This window comes from Lepisosteus platostomus, chromosome 2, assembly GCF_059453375.1.
Source record: "Lepisosteus platostomus isolate fLepPlt1 chromosome 2, fLepPlt1.hap1, whole genome shotgun sequence".
NCBI lineage: Eukaryota > Metazoa > Chordata > Actinopteri > Semionotiformes > Lepisosteidae > Lepisosteus > Lepisosteus platostomus.
The window spans coordinates 60,654,952-60,679,155 of record NC_142612.1 but is presented as its reverse complement, the minus strand read 5'-3'; the positions used below and the strand labels follow the sequence as shown (position 1 = coordinate 60,679,155).

Below are 24,204 nucleotides of genomic sequence, written 5' to 3'. Positions count from 1 at the left end.
CAGCACAGCATACAGTAAGTAATAAAGCAAATATGAGAAAGGGATAGTGTGTTTGTGGTGGAAGGAGATGTACATGGGGTGTTGTACTGCACAGTACAGTCTCTGGTAGTTGACGAGGAGGCTTATGTCCTGAAAAAGAAAAGTGGTGGAGTATACATGAAAGGTGAATTGTAAAGAAAGAGCCCTGTGACGGGACTAGCCCCCATCCAGACTGTATCCTAACTTCTGTGACACCATCATCATGATGTAAAGGGATGTGATGTCCGAGGTGAAAATGAAACATTCTGGTCCCTAAATTTGTTGTGAATGTTGTGAATGATTTATGAAGGAGCACTTCAACCTGTGGTATCAAAAGGCTGTCCACAAATCTGAGATGTGTATAGCAGAGCAGTTGCATGACAAGACAATTGGAGATCCTGAGGTATCAGCTTTGAGGATCTTTGGCCTGTGGTAGGATCCTTTGGAAGAAGGTGGTATGAAGAGATGTTACTTAGTTAACTTGCAGGGCCTCTTATGTATTAGGAACTAGTACAAAACTTGGGGTTTGCTGAGCAGGGATCTCTCATCCTAGGAAATAGGAAGGTCTGAAAGAATGGTAACAACAAGATTCAAGTTGGTGGTGTTTTTGGGGGTTTCTTTTGTAGAATTTGTAGTTTTGTGTCTTTATCCAAATCCAAATCAAGAAACAAACAGAGCCTGGAATGTAGGGTCCTAATAATAAGATAAATATATTGTAGAGCTGCTGGTCACAAAAGTTCTTTGTTTTTCTGATGTTATTGTTAGTGTGGGCAATGTCTTTTTTTTAAGGGAAAGATAGTAGAAATCATTAGTTTTGTGAAAAAATTAGTAAAGAAGTCTTTGAGTGTTGATCTGGATGATAGAAACAAACAAAAAGATGTTGAATAGGAGGTGGTTGGAGAATGTCTTATTATGGCAGGAATCATACTAAAGCGAAAAGCTCTGTTGCATGACGATCTGCCATCTGAAGAGCAAGCTTAGGCCTGAAGGTAAAGTGGTCGCTCACTGATAATGCTGTGTTAGAATTTGATCATCTGGAATGGTGGGTGGATTATGATCTGGTGTATTTATACCAATGCATTCTACAGGTCATCAAGTACCACATCTATTTTAGATCCTGTTTCTCTTCTTTCTGTCCCATTGTCCTCAATATTATAAATGAATCCTTGAGCACTGGCGTTGTATCAGTGGTCCTCAAAACTGCTTCCAAAAAAGCTTAACATGGCTGTGGACAATCTAAACAATTTTCGCCCCATCTCCAACTTACCATTTTTTGCAAAAATTCTAAACCCTACTGTCACATTTCAGTTACATAACCACCTCATGGCAAATAACCTTTTCGAAACCTCCAATCTGGCTTCTGCCAACTTTACAGCACAGAAACTGTTCTGGTCAAAGTCACTAATGATCTTCTAATAGCTTCTGATTCTGGTTCTCTTTCTATACTCATCCTTCTTGAGCTCAGTGCTGCTTTTGACACTGTTGACCATGACATCTTATTTTCTTGTCTTGAGACTGTGTTTGGGGTTTCTGACACTGCTCTTTAATGGTTCAAGTCTTACCTCACTGATCGCTGTCACTTTGTCTCTCTTAATGGGTATACCTGTAGGTCTGAAATTGGCCTCGTTAAGTCTGGTGCTCCTCAGGGCTCAATACTGGGCCCCTTGCTTTTCAGCATTTACATGTTTCCACTTGGTCAGCTTTTAAGATTACATGGCCTCAGCTATCATTTCTATGCTGATGATACTCAAATATACATCCATACCAAACCTGACAGTGATGTGGCTGTCTCCATTCTATCTAATTGCATCTCTGACATAAAAACTTGGATGACTCAAAATTTCCTTCATACTAACTGTGACAAGACTGAAGTCATCCTTATCGGCACTCTCCATCAACTTTGTAAAGCCAGTACTGTAACCCTTTCTGTAGATGGTTCTGTACTTGAGCTTCAGTCTAAATTGAAAAGCCTTGGAGTGACATTCGATTCTGGCTTAACATTCAATCCACATGTGCAGCATATTGTCAAAACATATTTTTTCACCTCAGAAATATTGCTAGACAATGCCCTATGTCATCACTAACCGTGGCTGAAAAGCTGATCAACACATTTGTGTTCTCCTGAATTGACTACTGTAATGCTCTACTCGCTGGGGTATCTAAATCTACATTGAACAAACCGCAGTATAGTACAGTATGTCCAAAATTCAGCAGCGAGAATCCTGACCAGGTCAAGTACAAGTGATCACATTACTCTTATCCTGAAGTCCTTGCACTGGCGTCCTATCAAATTCCGTGTGGACTTTAAAATCCTCATGCTCACCTACAGATCCAGCCATTCAAAATGTACAAGGTACGCTGCGTTAAATACGTGGTGGGTGTGCCGCAAAATACTGCATCATACCGCAAGATAATTTAAATATGATAATAGTATCCAGAAGCACCTTGTAAAACAACCAGGTGGAGCTACTAAAGCTTAACGTCTCATGTACAGCAATTGAGCTGTCACCAGAAAACGCCCGGTTTCGAATCCTGGTCACTGCTGAGGGACAATCTTTTTCCAATTAAGAATTTAAGTTGTATTCTCTTTAGACTTTTAATCATTTTAAACTGTGTATTACAGCTAATCATTTATTATTAAACATTAAAAAGTCAGTATATTTTCTAAAAGCAAGATTGCTCAGTTGGACAAAAGTAAACAACCTTCCATCTTCATCATAAATATTTTAATTATGCATACATATTTTATTTGTAATTGTGTTTCATCTTGTGTAATCTTCTTATTTATTGTTGTTGTCATTCTGTAAAGTGCTTTGAGAAGCCACCTTTAAAGGCACTATATAAAATAAAGTTTATTATTATTATTATTATTATTATTATTATTATTATTATTATTATTATCATTGTAAGTAGCTTGTCCTTGGGGATTCAGGTAAGATCTGAATAGAACAAGAGTTGTTTCACCTACAGAAAACACTTTTGCTTTGAAGAAGTTAGTTTTTTGGCTTAGAATTACATTTAGATCAAGATATCAATAGAAATCTTGAAAATCGTGGGTATTTTGTGATATTTCTGTTTTTTCCCTTTAAATTGCTTCTACACGGAGACAAGAAATTGGTTAATATCAACAGGATTAAGATAAATTTCTTTCATACAGTTATCACATTGATTCTTATTTAGTGACCTAGCAACAGTCCTATTATCAACAATACTGGCAATGTAACTATAGGGTTTTAAGCTCAATAGTATTAAATTTCAATAATAAATTTACACCTTAAAACAATAAATGTTGTGAAATATCTTCATTCTTTATACTTAAAATAGAAAATGTAATATGTTTTTTTGTGTTCTATGTAACTATTATGAATTAATAGTTTACTTCTTAATAGTTACTTGCACTTCCTATTAATATGTCTTGTGAAGAAAAAACAACAAAGAATGTTGAGGAACATGTTAGAAGTCTACATTGTAGCATATTGGTTTTGCAATGTACAGTAAACTGATCTGACACAGTATCTATTTAACTCATTTATCAAATGTGCTTCAGGGTACATTTTAATTAAACCAACTTTTATAAGAATGCACAAAGATATTCATGATACACAAACATATTCATGCTTCACAATCTTAGATATGCTTTCAAGATAGGCTACCCTACTTAATGTGCTAAAACAGCAGCATTTGAAAAGACAGAGGAAGATTATAAAATTGGTTTCATAATTTAAGGAAATGGTTACAATCGCGTCTCTGATCTCAGATTATAGAAAATTGTCTGCAGCAATGCTCCCTCAATTGAAGTGCTGTAATCATGTTATTTGTGTGAAGGTTAGCACAGCTAGTTTCTTTATTAGCAGCACATAATTCTGAATTGGCTGCACTGGGGAAGTGTTTCAATTTCCTTTGATTGAAGGCATCATTCCATTTCATAGATACCTGTACATCTGAAAATGATGGCAAGTTTCACTTTGCAGTGTGGATAAAACCAAAGGAACATTCATTAAATTGCTAGGTATAATTCTCTCATTTAAAATTAGGTATCGTGTTTTCACTTTAAATTCTTGTAAAACATTATGATTATGATCCCAGTCAAAGTTGGTTAAATGGATCGTCTAACTTAATCATGAAATAAGGGAAACATTGATTATTGATTTATATGAATATACTGTATATAGCATGAATAGAAAAAGCTACAAACATTTCCTGACTCAATGTGTTCATTATAAATCCCAGGGCATTTCTCAAAAAGACTACGGGTGTTACCCTGGCATCCTGGACAAATTTCCCATTGGCCTTTACCAATCATGGCCTCCTAATAATCCCCATCTATGAATTGGATTCATCACTCTGTTATCCTCCCCACTGACAGCTGATGTGTGGTGAGCGTACTGGCGAACTATGGCTGCAGTCGGATCATCCAGGTGAGTGTGACACATTGGTGGTGGAGGGGAGTCCCCATTGCCTATAAAGTGCTTTGAGTGGAGTGTTCAGAAAATTGCTATATAAGTGTAAAGAATTATTTATCTATTATTATCATCATCATCATTGGACTATGGAAGGAAACCCACATGAACATGAGGAGAACATGAAACTCACAGATTGCTGGTCAGGAATTTAACTCTTGACCCCAGAACTACAAGGCAACAATACTAACCACAGTGCCACTTGGCTGGCCTCGATGCAATACCTCTTTTGTAATATTATATTACAATATTATATATACTGTATATATTGTAGAATACGGGGAAATAGCAAAATAAAGTTTACAGTTTTCAGAAAATAACAAACACACTCATTAAACACAAATGTCTATTATTTTCTTAATTTGCAATAAAAGAAAAGATTGAGGTTTTTTTTAAAACCTAAAACTGCATGGTCATATTTCTAATGTACCATTTTACAAAAGTACCTGTGCTCGTAGAGTACTCAAAGCAAATTGTGTAAACTGCTTTCTGAATGGCCTTTTTTCTTTGTTACTCCATAAAAAAAACCAACTTGAATATGAAAATGGTCATTAAGGAGATGCTGCAGAAAGATTGCTCAGCATGGGATTTGGAAACAGCACGCGACTGCTGGAACATAAGAAATAAAGGCGTAGTAGGAGGTCTTTCAAGTGTGGATGTGCGTATATTCTGCCTCATTTGATCAAAACTAGGATTTTGTTTTTTAAATCCCAGATTCACTGACATCTGCCACTAATCTTGCACTCACAGGCCTGTGGCATTGTGGGATAGGAGACAGTGAACGATGTCTGTCCCTTCAGGTGAGGGTCATGCAGTCTGAGTTTGAAGCTTGACAACACATGGGATTGGGAACCCTTAAATGTTGCCTGGCCTTCCCAAGGCAGATGTCAAAACTTCATAAATATAGTATCACACATCTTGCTGGTTCATTAAAAGAAGGAGGTTACACTTTTAATCAAATAAGCTAAGCTAATGTCTGACAAGTGCAGGTCTGTCCCCACTAGGATTTGAAGAGGAAAACCTGTAGTTCCAGAGCCACTCGGCAACATACTGTACCCCAGACTGTGCACATTCGGGTTCCAATGGCGGATGAGACCTGTTACATACTGTAGTACATATTTGATGACATAGTTAATACAATATATTTTTATATATATATAAAAATCAAATATATTATGTGTTTTAATTTGAAAAATTATGTGTAGTGCAAATTTAGACAAACAAAAAAGTTATTGTGCATTGCATTTTTAATACTTTATCAAACATACTATCAAAAACCATGTTAAGGTGTACAGCTGTACTGTTTTGCCTCTTGGTAGGTTTTGGAAAAAAAAACGTTTCCACTTTTTAATGCTATAGCCTCTGTCGGGATTTGTAAAGGCACCCATAACAAAACAATAATTTATCAGGAGGATTTTTATTATCATAAACACAAAGTGCCAGAGATTCTGTTAAAGATCCATTAAGATCATCTGCACGTGAAGGCAAGCAGATCGTTTTTTGTTTTTTAAGAAAGTGGTTTAGAGCACTATTTGTATTTTTCACCCCAATTTACAGAGCTATGCTGCCACCATATGGTAGCTCCTGCATATTGTTATGAGTAGTGAAACCAAATGAGACTTGGAAATTACATTTGTAATGAATCTGTAAATCTACTCAAATGCAGTTAGTGCTGTTGGTGTCACAAGATGGAATTTAACAATGATCTACAGTACCATAGGGAAGAAATTAGTGAAGTCTATTCATAAAACAAAACATAAAAAACATCATTTAGAGGTTGAATAGCTTTTTTTGGCATATTTTTCTTTACCTAATGTCGAAATTCGAAATCGCTTATCTCATTGTCTGACTTACCTCATTTTCTGATTATTTGAAAACAAACAACAGCCATACTTTCAACAAATTGCACACAATTTAACCTTATTGTAAGATTTCTAAGCATAAGTATGTTTCATTCTTACTGTATGTATTTGAAATCTACAGAATGGGTCTCCTTCACTAAAGAAATAAGATGTTAGTCCAATAATATTGTATGTGCCTTCTAAGCTAAAAGCTTCTCATTAGGATATGAGCAAAGTAGGACATCAGCAGTACTATTGCGATAAATTGTGTCTTGCCAAACTTTGTACAAATATAGTAAGAATGTAATAATCTGATGTACAGTATGACTCAATAGCTCTTATGAATATCTCAATAGCTTTGTACTTGCAAATCAAATACACTGTCTGGTTCTATGACAAATCAGTCCTTAGCCCAGATCTCTAATTTTAAAGTGGGTTCGGTAGATTGTTTATTCTTTTATGTATTCTTGCTGTCTGGTTCTTCAGAAACATGTTTGCTAGGCAGGTTTAAGTGAACCTGGCCCAGAACACACATTTAAAGATGTGTGTAAAGATGTTTTGATTTTCAAATGGACCATGTTGTCCGAAGATAGTTTTATAACGTATTTAGTTTTCTTGCTGTTTGCAACTGGATGTTCTGGGAGGTTTTGTCAGGAATGAGCTACCCAGCCATGTGGATAAAGATGATACTTGTTTTTTTTCAGGAAACACCTGGTTGTATTACTTGGACTTATTAGCTACTATTTATTAAAAACTCTAAATGGGCCAAATGGCTTCCTCTCATTTGTTATCCTTCTTATTGCCATAACTGGAGCCTATTAATTGCTGCTGTGTGGATATGTACAGTATGTGTGCTCTGTTAGCATCCCGTTATAGCCTAAACTCCTGCCACCCTTTACTGTACATTACCTTTCTGATAATGATTTTTAATCAGCGTTTTAGTGATAATAGATTTTTTTACAATTAAATTAAATTAATAGAAAGCACTCTGTGTACAAAAACAGAGAAGTATAAACTTGGCATGTTTAATATACAGGAATACATTCATAATATTTTCATACATGAAATTTGTACATAAAATATTTTGTGCAGTACATGTAGATTTCAAACTGTTTATCAGCAGTGAAACGGCCTGTGGGATTAAGTTTCGCTGATTAAAACTCAGTTGCCTTGATGGCGAAAGAAATTGCACACTAATACTGTCTCACATTAGTTCTGAGTAACAATGATATACTGCAGTAATAAATTAACATTGCAGAACCAATTCAGTAGTAACCAGTCAGTAGTTACATTATTTATATCAAGTGCAAAAACACAGTATGCTTGTACATCTGAAATATAATAAACTACATTTTCAAATGATATACATAAAATGAAGATTTCATGTTGGAGGAACCTTTTTTGATTTTCTTATTTAGTACAGCAGGTTGACAAGAAGGATGACTAATGTTATTTCAGCAATGAAAGTACTTTTCTTCACGTAAATACTTCCTGCTTAATTAAATATACACAAATGCAAACCTCCAGGACATCAAACAGTAGCACCACCTTGTGTATTATATTTGATACAATAACCTGGTTGCCCATGTATATACAGTACATATTGTTGCAGACAAATATGAAATATAGAAATGCTTGAAGCATGTCAAGCAACTTGGAGAATCCTGAGTCTTTAGTGAGCTTATCCATACCCATTTTATTCCTCAGTGTATCCTTTTGGCATAAGTACCAATAGAATCTCACACCATCACTGTGAATAGAACTTTTAACAACAGCTCTTCTTCATGCAGACTTGGCAACGACTGATGATACTTTTAAAGCGATCTGCTTTCAATGTTGAAGGCCTTGGCTTCCTGTGGGACAAAATGAAGTACACTTTTAGTTTTACATCACAGTGTGTTATGGCAAATTATACAAAACATCAAAATATTAGGTTAATTGGTTATCCTTACTGGTAATCATTTTAAGCAAATTAATTTGGCATGATTTGAGAATAAAACAATTTTTTTTAATCATCATCAGGCACCAAGGACTTCCAATACAAAGAAATCTGATTTAATGTCAGAGATGAACACAATAAAAGTTACATTGACAGTTTGATCAAGCCCATTTCCAAATTTATAATCACCTCTTTTTTACTTTAAAATTTAGAATCACCCACATTTATTTATACTCACCCACTTTAGACTAGACAGTTGTAGTGTGTCACTTTTTGGCTCATGATGCCATTAACCCCCCAACCTCACACAGGGGAGAAAGAGGAAGTGAGGCAGGCTCCTCTGGCCTGCCCATCTTTGAGCCAATCATCTTTTGACACATCACAGGGAGCATAGCCTCATTCAGGCTCAGCACCAATTGGAGAAGAGGCATGTCCTTTGGAGACTGCACCTCAGCCAATGGTGTGTCAGTACTTGTGGAATTCTGGCCCAGCTCCACGACTCAGGCTTGAATCTCACGATCTCCATGATCATAGAGCTAGGCCTGTGCTCGGGTGAGCATGTTAACCAGTTGAGCAATTTCAGAAGCCCCAAACATTTTATCACTTTGGATTGTACTTCAAATGAAATTCTACTGAAGAATGTCTTATCTAACCATGTTTCTAATACATTAAAAGGCATACTGTGGACTCACCTGAACATTTCATAGCGATTCAGAGTTGCCAGCCAGTAGCTGTAGGAGTCGGTGTAGTAGTTGCAGGTTCCTCTGCCATGGCACTCAATGAAGGGGACAGTGCGGAACTCCTCCAGACAGGAGCCGGGAGAAGACAGTGCCTGTCCCGAGCCTTCAGCCCCTGCCCCTGTGTGCTACAGCACATTAGCACAAAAGGTAAGGAAAAGGTATGGTTGGCGGAAAGCTTGTCAATACTTTAGGTTTTTCATTCACCAATTTTGGAAATACCTGGCCATTATTCAAGGTGTGAAGATGTGGATTGTTTTTTTCTATGAAGCAAAAACCTTTTGCAACAGCCTGCACCGAGACATCCATATAATGATCATGTCTGCAACAGCCCACATGACTGAAGCCCATTCATTCCTTTAGCAGTTGCTACACAAATAATTAAGATGATGTAATGATGACTGCAACCTGGGTGCCAGTGGATTTGATTAGATTATTAGAGGTAATCTGAAGTTCAAGGAGGGATGACGACAGCCAAGACAATTTTCCTCATCTGTTCTAAATCACTATTAATCCTGATGTTATTTCTCAAAAGCTACTGTACATACAGTATACTCTGAGTGAGCATCTCTTAGTTGCAAGCACCAGTTGTACAGTATGTATCATCAGTAAAGGGTGGTCAGCCCCCAAGATGTTCTTGAGATTCCCCCATTGTCTCAAATGACTTATACTAATCAATTTCTTATCATGGACAGTCACATCCCAGGATATCTCATAAAAAGAGCATTTTCAAAATCTGGATTCTGCACAAAGCAATTCACTGGCCACTTATTTCAGAAAGGATTTCCTCCTCAGCAATCCATCCAGGCATTCCTAACTTCTTAATTAAGCAACTTGGTCACTGGTCATCAGAGGCGTACCATGTATACAACAGTGCCAATTGTAATATCTTGAAAATACAGTACGTTCTATCAGTTTTTTCCATTTTTCCAGTTCTTCTCATCTTTCCTTTTTTGCATTGGTGGAGTGGGGTTCCTCTTGGTTCAGCTGGGGGTCCTAGCCCCCCTTTCCAATGGCCAGTGAGCTGTCCCTCAGCCAAGCAGATTAAACCAAATCACACAATACCAAAACATTTTATAACCATCCCTTTTTGTTGTTATTCCTCATACTGTAATGGGGATTATGAGAGCACTCTGTGTATTTCGGAGTCCCTCATCCTGGACTGGCTGGAGGGGTAGAAAGTGTCAGAGGGACCTGAGAGATTCTCTTCTACAAGTCTGGTTCTTCCTTTTATGTTATGTCCTGCTAACTGCTAGAGCTGTGAGCATCCTAATAAAGAGCTTTATTTAAGATGGAAAGATGTCTCCCAGAGAACTCTTTATAAGACTGCTGCTTCCTTTAATGTAGTCAAATATACATAAATGACACTGAAGTAAGCCAAAAAACAAGAAAAACAGCAGAAGTGTGTTTTAAGCAAATTCTAGATGTGCAGAAATATTTTTCTAATAATACACTGAAAGCAAAACTGCATATGACATAATTCTTGAAAAAAGCAAAACAGTAAGGAAGCAGTGATAGAAAGTATTTAAATGTTTGAATATAAAAAGCTAACCATATATCATTTTTACTATACAAAAAACACATCACCTACAGTACCATTCAAATAATACTGTATTTTAATGTATATTCCATTATATTTTCAGAAACTACCAGCAATCTTTAGACTATAACATTAGTACAAGTAGAACAAATTCCTTTACAAATTTCACCACAAAGGGATTAAGCAATCATTTTGTGAAACTATTAAATAGTTTTTAAGATTTTATGATTTCTTACCATCACAAATGAGTATCCCATCCACACTGATTCCCAGCCATTTGGGCACTTGGGGATTTCAAATGTTTGACTGTGAACTGCTATTAGATTTGCTTGAGTTTCACATACTGTGCACCTGTTTAAAAAAAAAACATTTACACAGCTGTCATCATGCACTGCTGTGCAGTACCTTCATTTAAAGAATAGGAATACTGAAAAGAGAGCATGAGTCTCCCTCCTGGATGGGACACCAGTTCATCAAAGAGCCCAAACAGTGGTCCCCATTTATATACTGTGGCTGGGTGGACTGGAGCAAATGGGGTTAGGTACAGAACCTCCCTCAAGGTACAACAGCAGGGTCTGCATTGGGACTGAACCAATCATGTATGAGTCAGGAGACTTACCCATCCATGATACACCACCCTCTACTGAAAGACTACTGGAAAATAATTCACATACAATAGAATTGCAGTTAAATAGTTCTGCTTGTGAATTAACTACCCACTCTACAAAGTAGCAAACATGTTCACCTTGCACAAACAGCTCTGATGTACTGCATATTACTTGTATATCAAACCTTACAAGGATTAAGGAAATCTGTATTACTGTTTCCCCAACAATTATATAAAGATGCAAAGCACACAAGAGGTTTCACAATACACAAACATACTCTTGTCTTCCACAGCACTATGATCCACAATAGAACACTTTAAGGTCGTACCTGCTGATGAATTTTTCAGCTCCTTCAGCCATGATTGGAGCATTGTCTTCTGACATTTGCTCATCAGTGGAAAGCCAGTAGGAATAGTCATTCCTTGAGGCATAATTACATGTGTTATTGGTGCTGCAAAATAAAAAGGGCATTGTCGAGAACCGCTGCAGGCAGCTTCCAAGAGTACCTGCAAGACATGATATCTGCACTGAACTGAAGCAGTTACAAGTTAACTCCAGTAGTTAAGCAGGACAAGGCAGTGTGGAAAAGTCTTTTCAGTGATCCTTGGCTTGTTTTCTCCCTCAGTGAGATTCACTTTCCAACAGATGTTTTGTTGCTGGGGTTTCCACAGTTTAGAAAGTCTATTGTGATTCTTATTCTTCCTGATTATTAGTTTTGTAGCTTACTATATCATATTTGAATGCGCAGTACTGTACACGGGAAAACACAATGCACAATTAAATCAAATTATGCATCAAAATACGTGCAAAAAAAACGTTTTCAATCTTGCTAGAACAATATAATATTCACAGTCAAAGTGCTCAGCAGTGGAAAGTGAAACAATTGAAGGGAAGAATTAGAAATAAAAGTCTGTAGATTTTAGATTATAGTGTGGATGCTGGTTGCAAGCACTTGTGAAATGAAGTTACCAGGCAATGTAAAGTTCTTGAAGTCGACAGAAATTGGTAAATGTACCAAGGTACTGTAGCTACTTTATAAAGAAATGATTGTGTCCAAGTGCACTAGTTCCAGTTAAATCTGAATGTCCAATAATAATGCTTTAGCCCTTGAAGGAGATTTGTGAAAACACCAGCAAGCAAGCCATTACAGTAGCTTATTCTGGGCAAGATAAAGACATTATTATTATTATTCCTTACATTTAATAATCAAATTAAGGTTGAAATTTAGGTCAGCTAGATTGCACAATTTAAGCAGGGAAATCCCTCAGGACACTGGTGTTGTTTCAGACAAACAGAAAAGATATTTGCTAAGTGACAAGTTGTAAACAAAACAGAGGAATTGTACAGAGGATTCCAACAGTAGCATTCAAAGCCTGGAGTGAATAAAACATTCTTGGCCTTCTCACAGCTGAGGTGCAGAACCAAGAAATATAAACTTTGCCTAATTAGATATGTACATGTACAGTAGTTAAATCTGTTGCAAGACAGAGACAGCAAAGCAAACATTGGAAAATACAGGAAAATACAAATACAATATGTACCTAGATCCTGTCCATGTGCTCTGCTGTTTCCATTCACAAGAAGGAGCGAGTAGCCCTCGTAGAGCCTCTCACTTCGCTCAGGGCAGGGAGGAATGTGTTTGCTCTGGCTGTGACGAGTGAATATAAAACTCTGACTATCTTCCTTACAGACTATGGCACCTTTGAGTCCTGAAGCCCCTTTACGACCTGGAGGACCTGGATCACCTCTTGACCCTTACAGGAAACAAAAAAAAAATCTTGTCTGTAAAAAAAATAAGAATTAAGATAAGCAGAGAATATAACCATAGGTGGCTATATGACATTCAAACCTCTGAGTCCGGGAAAACCTTGATCTCCTTTGTCACCAGCAGGCCCAGGGTGCCCTGGATAACCCATACGGCCTGGCAATCCTTCATCCCCTTTGAGTCCTGTCAGTTGAAGTAAATAAAGTTTGGAATGAAGTTAAATGGAGCAATGGAAACACCAAATCCAAATCGTTCTTCATGCAGAAGGCAAGTTTGTCAACTCCTATTCTCCAGGATCCAGGGTTTTCCGGTTTCCTTGACCTGACTAAACTGTAATACATGATGGACAGTGGGACTCTGCAGACCACAGCTGGGGACCACCTGCTTTTTCCAATGTAGAGTGACTGCAGGGCCTGCCTGTCACATACAAACTGTAAAGCGCTAACAAGTCTAGAATCTTAAATCAGTCCCCTGAACAATATGTCAGATTACACACACATAACACAGCTGTTTTTGATTGCTTGATGGATCTTGAGGACCTCTTCCACGGGTTCTGAAGAAAGGGGAAGTGGATGAATTAATATGGTCAGGTGATTATGGTCAGGTTACCATTATCAATTGATGGACAATTTTTCAACCTACCACCGCTACCTCTTTGTTTTCGCTTCTCTCAACCCCTGAAAGATGGAACCTAAGTTTGAAAACTCGCCAGTGTTCATAAGGTTGATGCAACAGCCTCAATCAGATGGCCTCTGGCAGCACAGTAACATGCTGGTGGCGTAGTGGTTGGAATGTGAAGTGTTGAAAAGGGTAAAATACAGAGCTGTGATATAGCCCAGTAAGTGGTACCAGGTGATTTATTTGGTTTAGGAATTACCTTTGCTTTTTGAAAAGTCTCTTGTTCAATATTGATTCTATACTGTATGTATCATATATATATCTATATTCAATATTGGAAGAGTTGAACAGCTTTTTCAAAGTTGTATGAACTGTAGTTACTGTAGCTGTAGTTATAGACAGGAGAAGAACTCTTACCTTGGAGGCCCGTGAGCCCTGGTTTCCCCTGTGGACCTTGCTTCCCGAGATTTCCGGGTGGGCCTCTATCTCCTTGGTCACCCGGCAACAGAACAAGTTCTCCAGGGAGACCGGGGTCGCCTTGAGTTACACGGAAAAAGCACCAGGTGATATTTTATCCGAGTTTATGTTTGCTTACTTGAATGAAACTTTTACATGACATTTGCAATTGAGGAAAATGAATAAAACTAAAGAAAAAGAAACTGATTTAAGCAACCTTTTCACTATTGAAAAATATGAAAATGCCTCTGATGTTGTGGACATAAAGTGATGAATCCCATGTGATATTCTTTTCATGTTTTTTCTTTACTTTCTATTCGAATGACTACAAACAAAAATTCACTTGCAAGATATACTTTGCCCTCAGTAAATCAATCATTTACAGCTTTTTTCACACACCCAGATTACTTCTAATAATGGAGCTGCCTAGCATGAAGAATTTAATAAATATAGCCTAGAAATAACGCAAACCAGCCCACAGTGTCACTTTATTAAAGGGGTATACAGAGCACAGTAGATGTTCACACCTTAAAACTTCTTTAAATATCAAAAAGACATTACATACCGGGCAGTCCGGGCGGCCCTTTCATTCCTTTGCATCCCTTTGGACCGGGCACAAGACAGACACCTTGCTCACCTAAAACAGTCCAGTTCACAGTATTAAGCCTTCATTTCTTTTCAGAGACAGAAATAACCTCTCATTACTTGCTCTTCGGGGATTAGATCAAAAGAGTACATATAGTATTCTTCTTTTTCCTTGTCTATCATTAATATTGATGCTTTAACAGAACCTGTAAGGTTATGATGGTGATGCAGCTGATGATGATAATGCAAATTATAATTACATGAACAATAGTAATAGTGACAAATAACTTATTAATAGCATTAATACTACTACAGATAACAACTTTAAAAGAACACAGAATGTTCTTGTTGAAGTAGTTTCTAAATAATTCATAAAGATCACAAGAAAAATAAGGACCAGAATTTCTTACCATCTCTGCCCGGTGTCCCTGGAAGGCCAGGATTTCCTCTTGGACCTGGCTTTCCTGGGCTGCCTTGACCACCCTGTGAGAAAGCAGTATTTCAACCTATCGGCCAAACCATCATCAGTCAAGAAAACAAAGTGTTTTAACCTTTAAATAATAATAATATCTTTATTTTTGTTGTTATTATTTTATATTGTGGTGGATATTCTGTTGTTACTATGCACAAATAACTTGGAAGTTACACAAAGCTTTCAGATTTTTCTCAGCTCCTCTACTATACATAGGAACACTGCAAAGCCCTGTCTAATGTAGAAAACTTTAAGAGCTGATAGAACTATTAACTAATAGTTAAAAATAGAAACATAACATTATTAATTAACTAAAAGGATTTCCATTACATAGGATACGTTGAAAGTTTGAGATTACTAGATGTAACAGAGCTGCAGATCTGAAGTATTGACACTGGGTTGAGAGATGAAGCAGTTTTCTCTCCTTGAAAGAGGTGAACTCACAACAGAGGTTGCATGTTATTCTGTTCTGGTTGTTATTCTGATTTCGGGGTACAGTAGACATGTAAAGTCTGTGATGAGCCAATATGGAAAACTACAAGTTCAATCTTCAGGTGTGACTTTAGTAATAATATCAAACTGTCTGCTGTTGTGCCAGGAGCACAGGTTCGGCATGTTTGAGAAGTTTCCCTGGCCAAACAGGATCAGTTGGTTAACTTACGGCATGAGTGACAAGGGGAAAAGTAAAGGCGAGAATGAATTTTACGACAGATGGGAAGATGAAAAACATCATGGTTGGTCCCAGGGCCGTCTGTGTGTAGTGGTGGCGGCAGGGAGAAGTGTTCAGGTGATGAAATAGCTACCTAACTGGCCTGCGCAAACAGACATACAGAACCGAACATAACCACTAATCACCGTTGTTGCTAATGCTATCGGTACCTTCAGGTGTCTCAATCTAGCATCCCTGTCATCGTCGAGATCACCACCGGTGTCCGTTACTTCTTCACTCCTGGTTTTTACAACGAACCTTTCCAAAGCACTTTAAGTGCCACATTTACATTCTTTCTCTGCTGCTTCCTTTTTCTTTTCTCGCACCCACTGTAGTATTTTCTCAATTTGTCCCTGTCTCTGCTTGTGCCCGCCATTTTTCCACCGGCTGACTTTTTTCCAAGCTAGTTCAGTTATGGAGCAATAGCTTTTAGCTTGCAACTGATTGCCATGACGCGTGGAGGCACGCCTCCAGTTTTGAATAAAGCATCTGCTCTCCCACTATAGATTTCATCTTGAGTTAAAATAAGAGTTTTGTGTGTCACTTTATTAAAATATTTAAACATGTATTTATATTTTTATGGGTGTGTGAAGCTGGGCTGAGGATGGGGGGGGTTGGGCTGGCCAGCGGAGGGCCCCCCTTAGAGACGGCCCTAGTTGGTCCGTCCCGAGCCCACTTCCACACTTCTCCAGCTTAACAAGGTGGTTGGTGCTCATACAGTAGCTCCTCCACACCATCCAATCTGATTAGGAAGATCTGCTACACATATTTTCATTAAGATATAAGGTTCTCTGAAAATATACACCCTAATTCCTATAAAAATTCCAGGATTCAGTGTTTTTCATTTTATGTTGAAGTAGTGGCTTTCTTTCCTGTTGTATCCTTGTAAATGAATGTTGGGTGAAAGATGGAGGGTATAGATGGAGCTACTACTGTAATTGCAGTGATGTTGTGACTCACTGGCAGGCCCAGAACTCCCTGATCTCCCTCCATTCCTCTACAGCCAGGAGGTCCAGGGTAGCCAGGGTCCCCCTTGTCTCCTTTGGGGCCATGTGTCATTGGCCCTGGAGGCCCTGGAAGTCCTTGAAATCCTACGCAAATGGCAAGACAATAAGGATATTCATGTTCATCACAGTATTTGTAGTCACCTTTGAGCATCTTGTCATTAAGTAATATACATCTAGTGGTACAAACCCTCATTCTAGCCCAGCTCAATAAATGTCCACAGGCAGAAGAAGAGCCCTAAACTAACAGGAGTGGACACAATGAATGGAAGTGTGTTACTGGTAGCAGCCACACTGGAACAGCACACAGAATCAGGATTTTACAGACGAGGGAGGACTCACCACAGATCACTAGCACTGCTTTTATCGTTTCCACGTGTAAAAGACAGACAATACATGATGTCCAAAATGAAATAAAAGAAACTATTTCAGAATTTCCCAGAAAAAGTATGTACATATATAATGTGGAAACAGAGAGAGGAATAAGAAACTGTGTCCCAATGGCAAGGGTTCTTCTGCAGGTCCATGTGGAAATCCATATCTTCATTACTCCTTGTGAAAGCCAGGTTATAAAGACACTCAGCCTCAAAATTACATTGATTCCACCCCTTGTTTCCCTGTAACTGTTGTACATTGACTGTGATACCACTCCTCGGTCTGTCTTCAACCAAGCGTTTCATTATTTCTAAACAATTCAAATTTTGACTAATTTCTGAGTTCTTCCAGGTTTGGTCATCCTGTCGTTTTATCTCTGCTGCCATTTCCAGCCTTACATTTCGACACCATTCCAGAGCAAAGGCATGGAGATTGAAGAAAGATATACTGTAAGATGTGAAAAAAGGGTTAACTGATTTCTTTCTGCACAAAGACTTATTTTGGTACAAAACATTCCATGCTTAACCACTTTTGAGTTATGGCAGGGATGAGAGTTAACTGATTCAAGATTCCAAGTGTTAGATAGAGACTCCCTAACTATAGGAAGATAAGACCAGCCATTCAATGTGTTCAAGATCTTGTCCGAACAGAGGTGACCTCCCCCCATTACCATGGTAACAATTTGCGTCAGAAACAGCTGTTTGCTTTATAAACTGGAGCTTTGTACCTATAATTTTTTAACAATTCCGATCGTTCCTTGCATGCAATAAAACTCACTAGTTCAGCTCATCTCGGGGTCCACTCTTAATGGTCAGTTTTAGGTTTCCTTCCTTGAGGGGGGGGGTTCTAGCTGGCATCTGAAATCCTTATCAGTTATCCCCCTTTCCTGCCATAACTCTAAGCCTGTCTTAGCATGTCTTGTGTCACAAGAAGTCCAGTCCTTGTGCAGAAAGGAATCAGTTAACTCCTTCTTCGCATCTTATATCTTTCTTCAATATAAAGCAGAAAAATGTCTGAATTAATATGCTGCATCGGGTAGTTAAAGCTTGAATTTTAGAAGAAAAAACAGAGATCTGTGGCTGTGATTTATAAGATGGTAACGAGGCAAGTACAGTATAGTTTATCCTTTGATCACTGTCTTTCAGGTATCTACCAGCCTGAAGCTACAAAGCCCTAACTAACAATAGTGGATTCTGCTACACCAAATGCTGGCATCCCTCTGCAGAAGACCTGACCACTATTAAGAGTCCTAGAAATTAACACTCTCTCCTTCCAAACTGCGAGACCTGTTAACATTCTCTTTCTCTGGATTATCCAAGTCATGGCATTGTGACATATGCATCTTGTTCCCAGATATAATATGATTGGCATCGCTTGCCAGTCACCTGAGGCTTACTGCCACCACCAACAATAGTGAATCTGTTACAGTATATCAAAAGCCTTGCTTCTTGCTGCTGAGGATTTTGATGCACTTGGGCATATGACCTGCTGTAGTAAGGAAAGGAATCCTATTTGCTGCACAGTCTAGTGGACCTTCTCTTCTTACCGTCTGGTCCTGGAGGCCCCTCAGGCCCCTTCTCTCCTTTTGTCCCATCAATGCACAGCCCAGGAGAACCATGGAACCCAGGCATCCCAGGATCCCCAGGGGGCCCAGGCAGCCCTCTTTCTCCTATACTTCCAAATGGACCTGATGATCCAGCACAACCAGGAGGACCCACTGCCCCTTTCACACCTCAGGAGAAAACAAAAGCAAGAGAACTCGAGAACAGTTCAAGGTTAAAAAACATAACTGAGGCCTAAGATTTCGACTACAATTCTAGATTTGTAAAATAGGATAAAATGCTGAAAAACATGTTAGACATGTTACTGCCCTTAAAATCAGCACATACTGTACAGTACTCTTAAAATACTTTATTACTTTTGAGGTTGGGGTTGACCTATCAATCTACACACTGTATGCAATTAAAGTAAAATAGCACAATGAGTTGTTTTATAAATATTTTGACTGGAGAGTTTTGTATGAATTATAATTGATTGTAATTGATTATAATTTTATGATCAATCTATTAATGAAAACTGCCTGTTTTTCTTTGTTACAGTGGTATAGACAATGGCCAGAAATCCTGGTTTCTTAACCACAGAGGCTGAAATGAATGACCTTCTATTGATCTTTGTGCTCTTTTGCAGTACCTCAGGGAGTTACAACCCACTGGGAAACAGAATATTGTTGACTGATGTGGAAATATAGAGGGAATTCCAATATTAAACTCACCTTTTTGGCCTTTTGAACCTCGGAGGCCTGGTTGGGCTTCTGCAACACCTATCCAGAAAACATGTAAAAGGTTAATTATTGCTTATGGTAATCCAATGATATTTGATTAAGAATTATATTTCTCACCACCAGAAGTTCATCACTTCAAAATCGTTGCTGTTAGTACAATTAAGACATTTAAAATTCCGAACCTGCTTCCCCTTTTTTTCCTGTTCGGCCAGGAATTCCATCAATCCCTTGGCTACCCTTGCATCCTGGTGGGCCTGGCTTCCCCGGTGGTCCTTGTTCACCTGTCACATCACGAAATTTAAAGAGCACAGGTCCGATCATGTCTGTGATCAGAACCTATTCAAGGAATTTGTACTGGAGCATGAGTTTATTACATCTCAGCATTTAAGAGAGGCGGGACCTGGTCAGAACTGGGATGGGAGACCTCTAAGGAAAATCAGATTGGAGTAACTGGTGTAGTTCAGCTCAGCTCAGATAGAACAGTAAACTGATTTTTTCCCTTTGAATAAGAAATTCCAAGATGAAACCCACACATGGTAACAGGTGGTCTCCTTTAGAGCAAATGTTAAACTGAGGTCCTGACTACCTGTGTGCATTAAAGATCCCATGTCAGCAGTATTATAGTCCTGTCATTGACAGTAGAGACTTCCATAATAACAGTAGTCACTGACAGTAGTAAGGGCTTCCAGATGTTCTCCTTTTAAACAAATTCCTTGTAAAATAACAAGAGAAATACAAATGACACTACAATGAAGTTAACACTGCATTGTTTTCACTACAATTCCAGTGCTGACTGAAGTGGAAGAGTAACCTAAAAATGTGAGTCTCAGATGGTTTGATCATATTTGATCAGGTGGATGCTGCACATTAGTGGTGGTGGAAGGGAGTCCCCATTACCTGTAAAGCGCTTTGAGTGGAGTGTCCAGAAAAGTTCTAGATACTGTAAGTGTAAGCAATTAAAATTATTATTATATTTACAGTATATTGGTTATTTTACATGATGATTGTTTAAAAGTGTTTATCCAACAGTATATGCAATGTGTTTATACTGTGAATGTAAGAGGTAAATTTAGTGTAGAAGAACTACATAGCCCACAGACATATACAACAGCCAAATCAATGTTGGCTATGTTGCAACATACAGTAATGAGATGACAAAGTCATGTGGTTAGTAAATAAATGTGATTTAGTCAATTATATTAATTCATAATTCTGGCTCAAAGCTCAAAAACTGAAGCTGTGAGTGGAACAAGTAATAGGCTTATTCCATGCTGAAAAGAAAGAAAACAAAACGTTTTGGCTGTGGCTGTGTCTTTGGGTGTAGCCGAAACGTGTTTTCGTTCTTCTCTTTTCAGCATGGAATAAACCAATTACTTGTTCCTTTGCAGCCTACACATGCTGATGCAGGTACCCACCTGAACTACTGAAGCCTTGAGTGATGTCTTTAGGATTTGAATACAACTAATTTCTTTTTAAATGCCCTTTTTTTAAATCACTTCAGAAATTGAAAGGAAGGGAAAGGCCATTAAAAAGCCATGTTTCATACACTTCACATACAGTATTTCCACTCCCTTTGCATTTACATCGGAGTGATTCACACTGTAAATAATATCTTAGACTATTAGAGAATACAGCTGTATTTTCCAAATATTTCACAACAGAAATTTGTCAACAAAAAGATCTAAAGGCTATATTCTACACACTAGAAGCCTTTTTTATTTTCTGCACAAAGTTTTGTACCACTACATAAGGAGGATTTATAGAATAATTATTTAATCTATTTTGAGGGACTTTAGAGGCATTCGTAGAAGTTTTAGTGAAAAAAATAAAATTAGGATCCATCCATTTTCTACTCATTTCTTCCAATACAGGGTCAAGGGGGAGTCATAGGTTATTGAAGTAAGCGACAGGCACACCACAGGATGTCAGTCCACCACAAGGCACACACAGCCAGACACGCACACATTCACACCAGAGCCAATTATCCAACAAGCCAGCTAACCTACCTGTGGGAGGATAGCAGAGCACTTAGAAGAATTTCACACAAACATGGGGAGATCATACAAACTCCATGCAGATAGCACCACAGGTCCAGAATTGAACCCAATGCTAACCACTGCCCCATTTTGCTGCCCGTTTCTAAGTTTCATTGTAAAAATATAAAAATAGTTGAATACAAAAACAACTATTGTTAACTTTGGTCATGTGTTTAACCAACTATATGGTTGAAAAAGAGCCTAAAACGTGCTACTGAATTAGAGTGCCTATTAAAGTATTTGATGATGGCTGGTGTGTCAGCAGGATTTCCTGGTCTCTTTAAAACATACTGTATGCACCTGAGGAGCCTTGACATACTAAGCTAGTGCAATTAAACTCGTCATGAACTGATAGTGATTAAGTACCCAACTGGACCAAAAACCCCAGGATACACTAGCACTCGTGGACCAGGACTAAGATCACCTCCAGTTCATGGGCTAAGTGAACTAGTGCCTCGAAAATGCACAGGAGAAAAGAGATAGTGTAATGGAAATGTATCAGGATGTTACATTAAACACTGTCACTCTCTGCTTACCTGTAGGGCCTTCTATCCCTGCAGGACCTGGAGGACCAGGACATCCATCTGGTCCTGGTTCCCCAGGCAGGCCTTGAGGTCCTGAAACAGACAATAAAGAGGAGTTTGATAAAAAAGTGCATTCAGTGTAAATGAGAAAGAGCCAAAATACATCAGCAAAATAAAAGTAATTGTACTTAAGGATACAAAAGATCAGGATTTTGTTTATTGTAGACAAGCTGAGCATTTCAATTAATAAGCACCCTTTGTAGCACCAAGCGGGGCAGAGAGGACACTAGAGGAATCCTCTGAGTGCACCTGTGGTGACACTAGTGCTGTCTTCTAATCTGCAAAGGAAGTGGTTCTAACCTATGACACCCACTTTATTCTTCATTAGCAAAACAAGAAGCCCAATGTGAATGATAGAAGAAAACCTTGATGTCCTGGTAAACCACAGGTTCCTTTTGGTCCTGGCAAACCATCACGTCCAACGGTTCCCTGGCATCCAGGCTGCCCTTTCTCCCCCTTCTCTCCCTTTATGCCTGGGAGACCATCACTTCCCTGTTCAAACACAGCCCGGAAAACACTGCGAGATTAGGACCTTTAATGAGATTCCCACTGCCTGAGTGTTGAATTTCAGTTAGCAGTAATTACTCCATATAACTTTATATACTGTAGGAAGCAAGATTATTTTCCTTTATCCACTGTTCTTGAGAGCTTACAGTCTCTTCCTCTCATTGGCTTTTAGAAAGTAAATATATTTCTTAGTGCTTTATAGACATGCTTTTCAATATTATTCTAATGAAGATGTATTATTCTTAACTAAAGATAATAACTGCAAACTGAATTTACTACTGTAAATAATATCTCAACAAAGAAGAAACAATGTAGAATTTCTACAGAACTGCAAACTTGAAATGAAAATATTCATCAGACAGCAAAAGGTTTGATCTTTTCTGATGTCCAACAAACAATCCTTACAAACAATCAGAGACTGTAATATAAACATGGATGCCTTTTACATTGCAATGGAAAGAAGTGAAGACAAAAATATGTATTTCCACTGCTGGAAATGGAAATCTGGATCATTACTAGATTCTAAAGAATAGAGCTAAAAAACAATGGTCTACAATACCTTTGGTCCACAGGGGCCTGGAAAGCCAAAACTTGGGAAACTGGGATCTCCTTTCTCTCCTTTTGACCCTTGCAAACCAGGATCCCCTGTTTGTCCCATAATACCGGGATTTCCCTTTTGTCCCTTCTCTCCTTTACATCCTGATGAGGGAAGACCAAGAGGCATAATGACACCAATCCCATCATTGTAGCTCATATCATTAAAGTTTAATCTTGTTTGATCTGCCACTACTGTACATATTGATGTCAATGACGTGTTTTAGTACCTAGAAAAAAACTGGAATTGAAATATTGCTGTGATGATTTTTCTTCTTAACTAAAAATAATCACTGCAAACTGTGATTTAACTTCTGTAAATGATATCTCAACAAAGAAGAAACAAGGTAGAAATACTAAACAACTGCAAACTTGAAATGAAGATAGTCATCATACAGCAAAAGGTTTGGTCTATTTTGTAACAGACCAACAATTTCGGTGTCAATTTACTCATTTGCCAATATTTATGACAAGGAACATTTGAGTTTTCCATTCTGTTGCTCAAAGACTATGGATTTTTCAGCTCATATCATATTTTGAAAGTCAGTTACTTTACAATAATGAGCTCATACACTTTAATAACTGGTATTCCATTATGAATAAATAAGGACTCAAAAACACATGTTGCATTGGAAAAGTATTTCAGTACATTAATACTGTTTTGCGGGTTTTGTAATACTTGTTCTAATGGTTTCCATTTTTACACCTCATAACAATTCTGTTTTTATTTAAAGATGTAAGGGTAACTGGCTGAAAGGCTAGGTGATGTGTAAACAACATGCATTATCAACCTGGTAACCCTGGAGGTCCAGGAATTCCTGGTGATCCTGGCATTCCAGGCATTCCTGGAATTCCATGTGAACCTTGATCTCCAGGAGGACCTAAGGATAGAAGCAATATTTTAAATTATTGATACATTTTCTCTGGTTTTAGTTCCTTATTTGTTTTACTCAAGAATGAACGCCTGGCAGAAACTTTAGTGACACTGTTATTACACTGAACAGTGTGTGTTTCTGAGCATCATTAGATGAGTCAGTGGTAGTCATTATGATTCTCATGATCTGTAAAATAAAGA

At 38.1% G+C, this 24,204-nt stretch overlaps 1 protein-coding gene across 2 annotated transcripts in view; it reads right to left on the bottom strand.

Moving 5' to 3' along the window:
* Positions 1–7,324: 7,324 nt before the first annotated feature.
* Positions 7,325–24,204, bottom strand: part of LOC148676670 (uncharacterized) — a 66,754-nt gene continuing 49,874 nt past the window's right edge. Inside the window, exons 37-53 of one of the 2 annotated variants that reach the window (XM_088610948.1) lie at positions 23,921–24,010; positions 23,095–23,234; positions 22,394–22,520; positions 21,981–22,061; positions 19,591–19,689; positions 19,400–19,447; positions 18,674–18,859; positions 16,709–16,839; positions 14,978–15,050; positions 14,548–14,619; positions 13,944–14,063; positions 12,993–13,091; positions 12,685–12,897; positions 11,472–11,649; positions 10,772–10,886; positions 8,951–9,123; positions 7,325–8,172 (exon numbers count right to left, since the gene is read on the bottom strand). In XM_088610948.1, coding sequence (XP_088467074.1) covers positions 8,085–8,172; positions 8,951–9,123; positions 10,772–10,886; positions 11,472–11,649; positions 12,685–12,897; positions 12,993–13,091; positions 13,944–14,063; positions 14,548–14,619; positions 14,978–15,050; positions 16,709–16,839; positions 18,674–18,859; positions 19,400–19,447; positions 19,591–19,689; positions 21,981–22,061; positions 22,394–22,520; positions 23,095–23,234; positions 23,921–24,010 — 2,033 coding nt within the window. In that variant the 3' untranslated portion in view covers positions 7,325–8,084. Of the gene's footprint in view, positions 8,173–8,950; positions 9,124–10,771; positions 10,887–11,471; positions 11,650–12,684; positions 12,898–12,992; positions 13,092–13,943; positions 14,064–14,547; positions 14,620–14,977; positions 15,051–16,708; positions 16,840–18,673; positions 18,860–19,399; positions 19,448–19,590; positions 19,690–21,980; positions 22,062–22,393; positions 22,521–23,094; positions 23,235–23,920; positions 24,011–24,204 lie in introns of those variants that run through there. The other variant, XR_015928055.1, reaches the window with a different exon arrangement.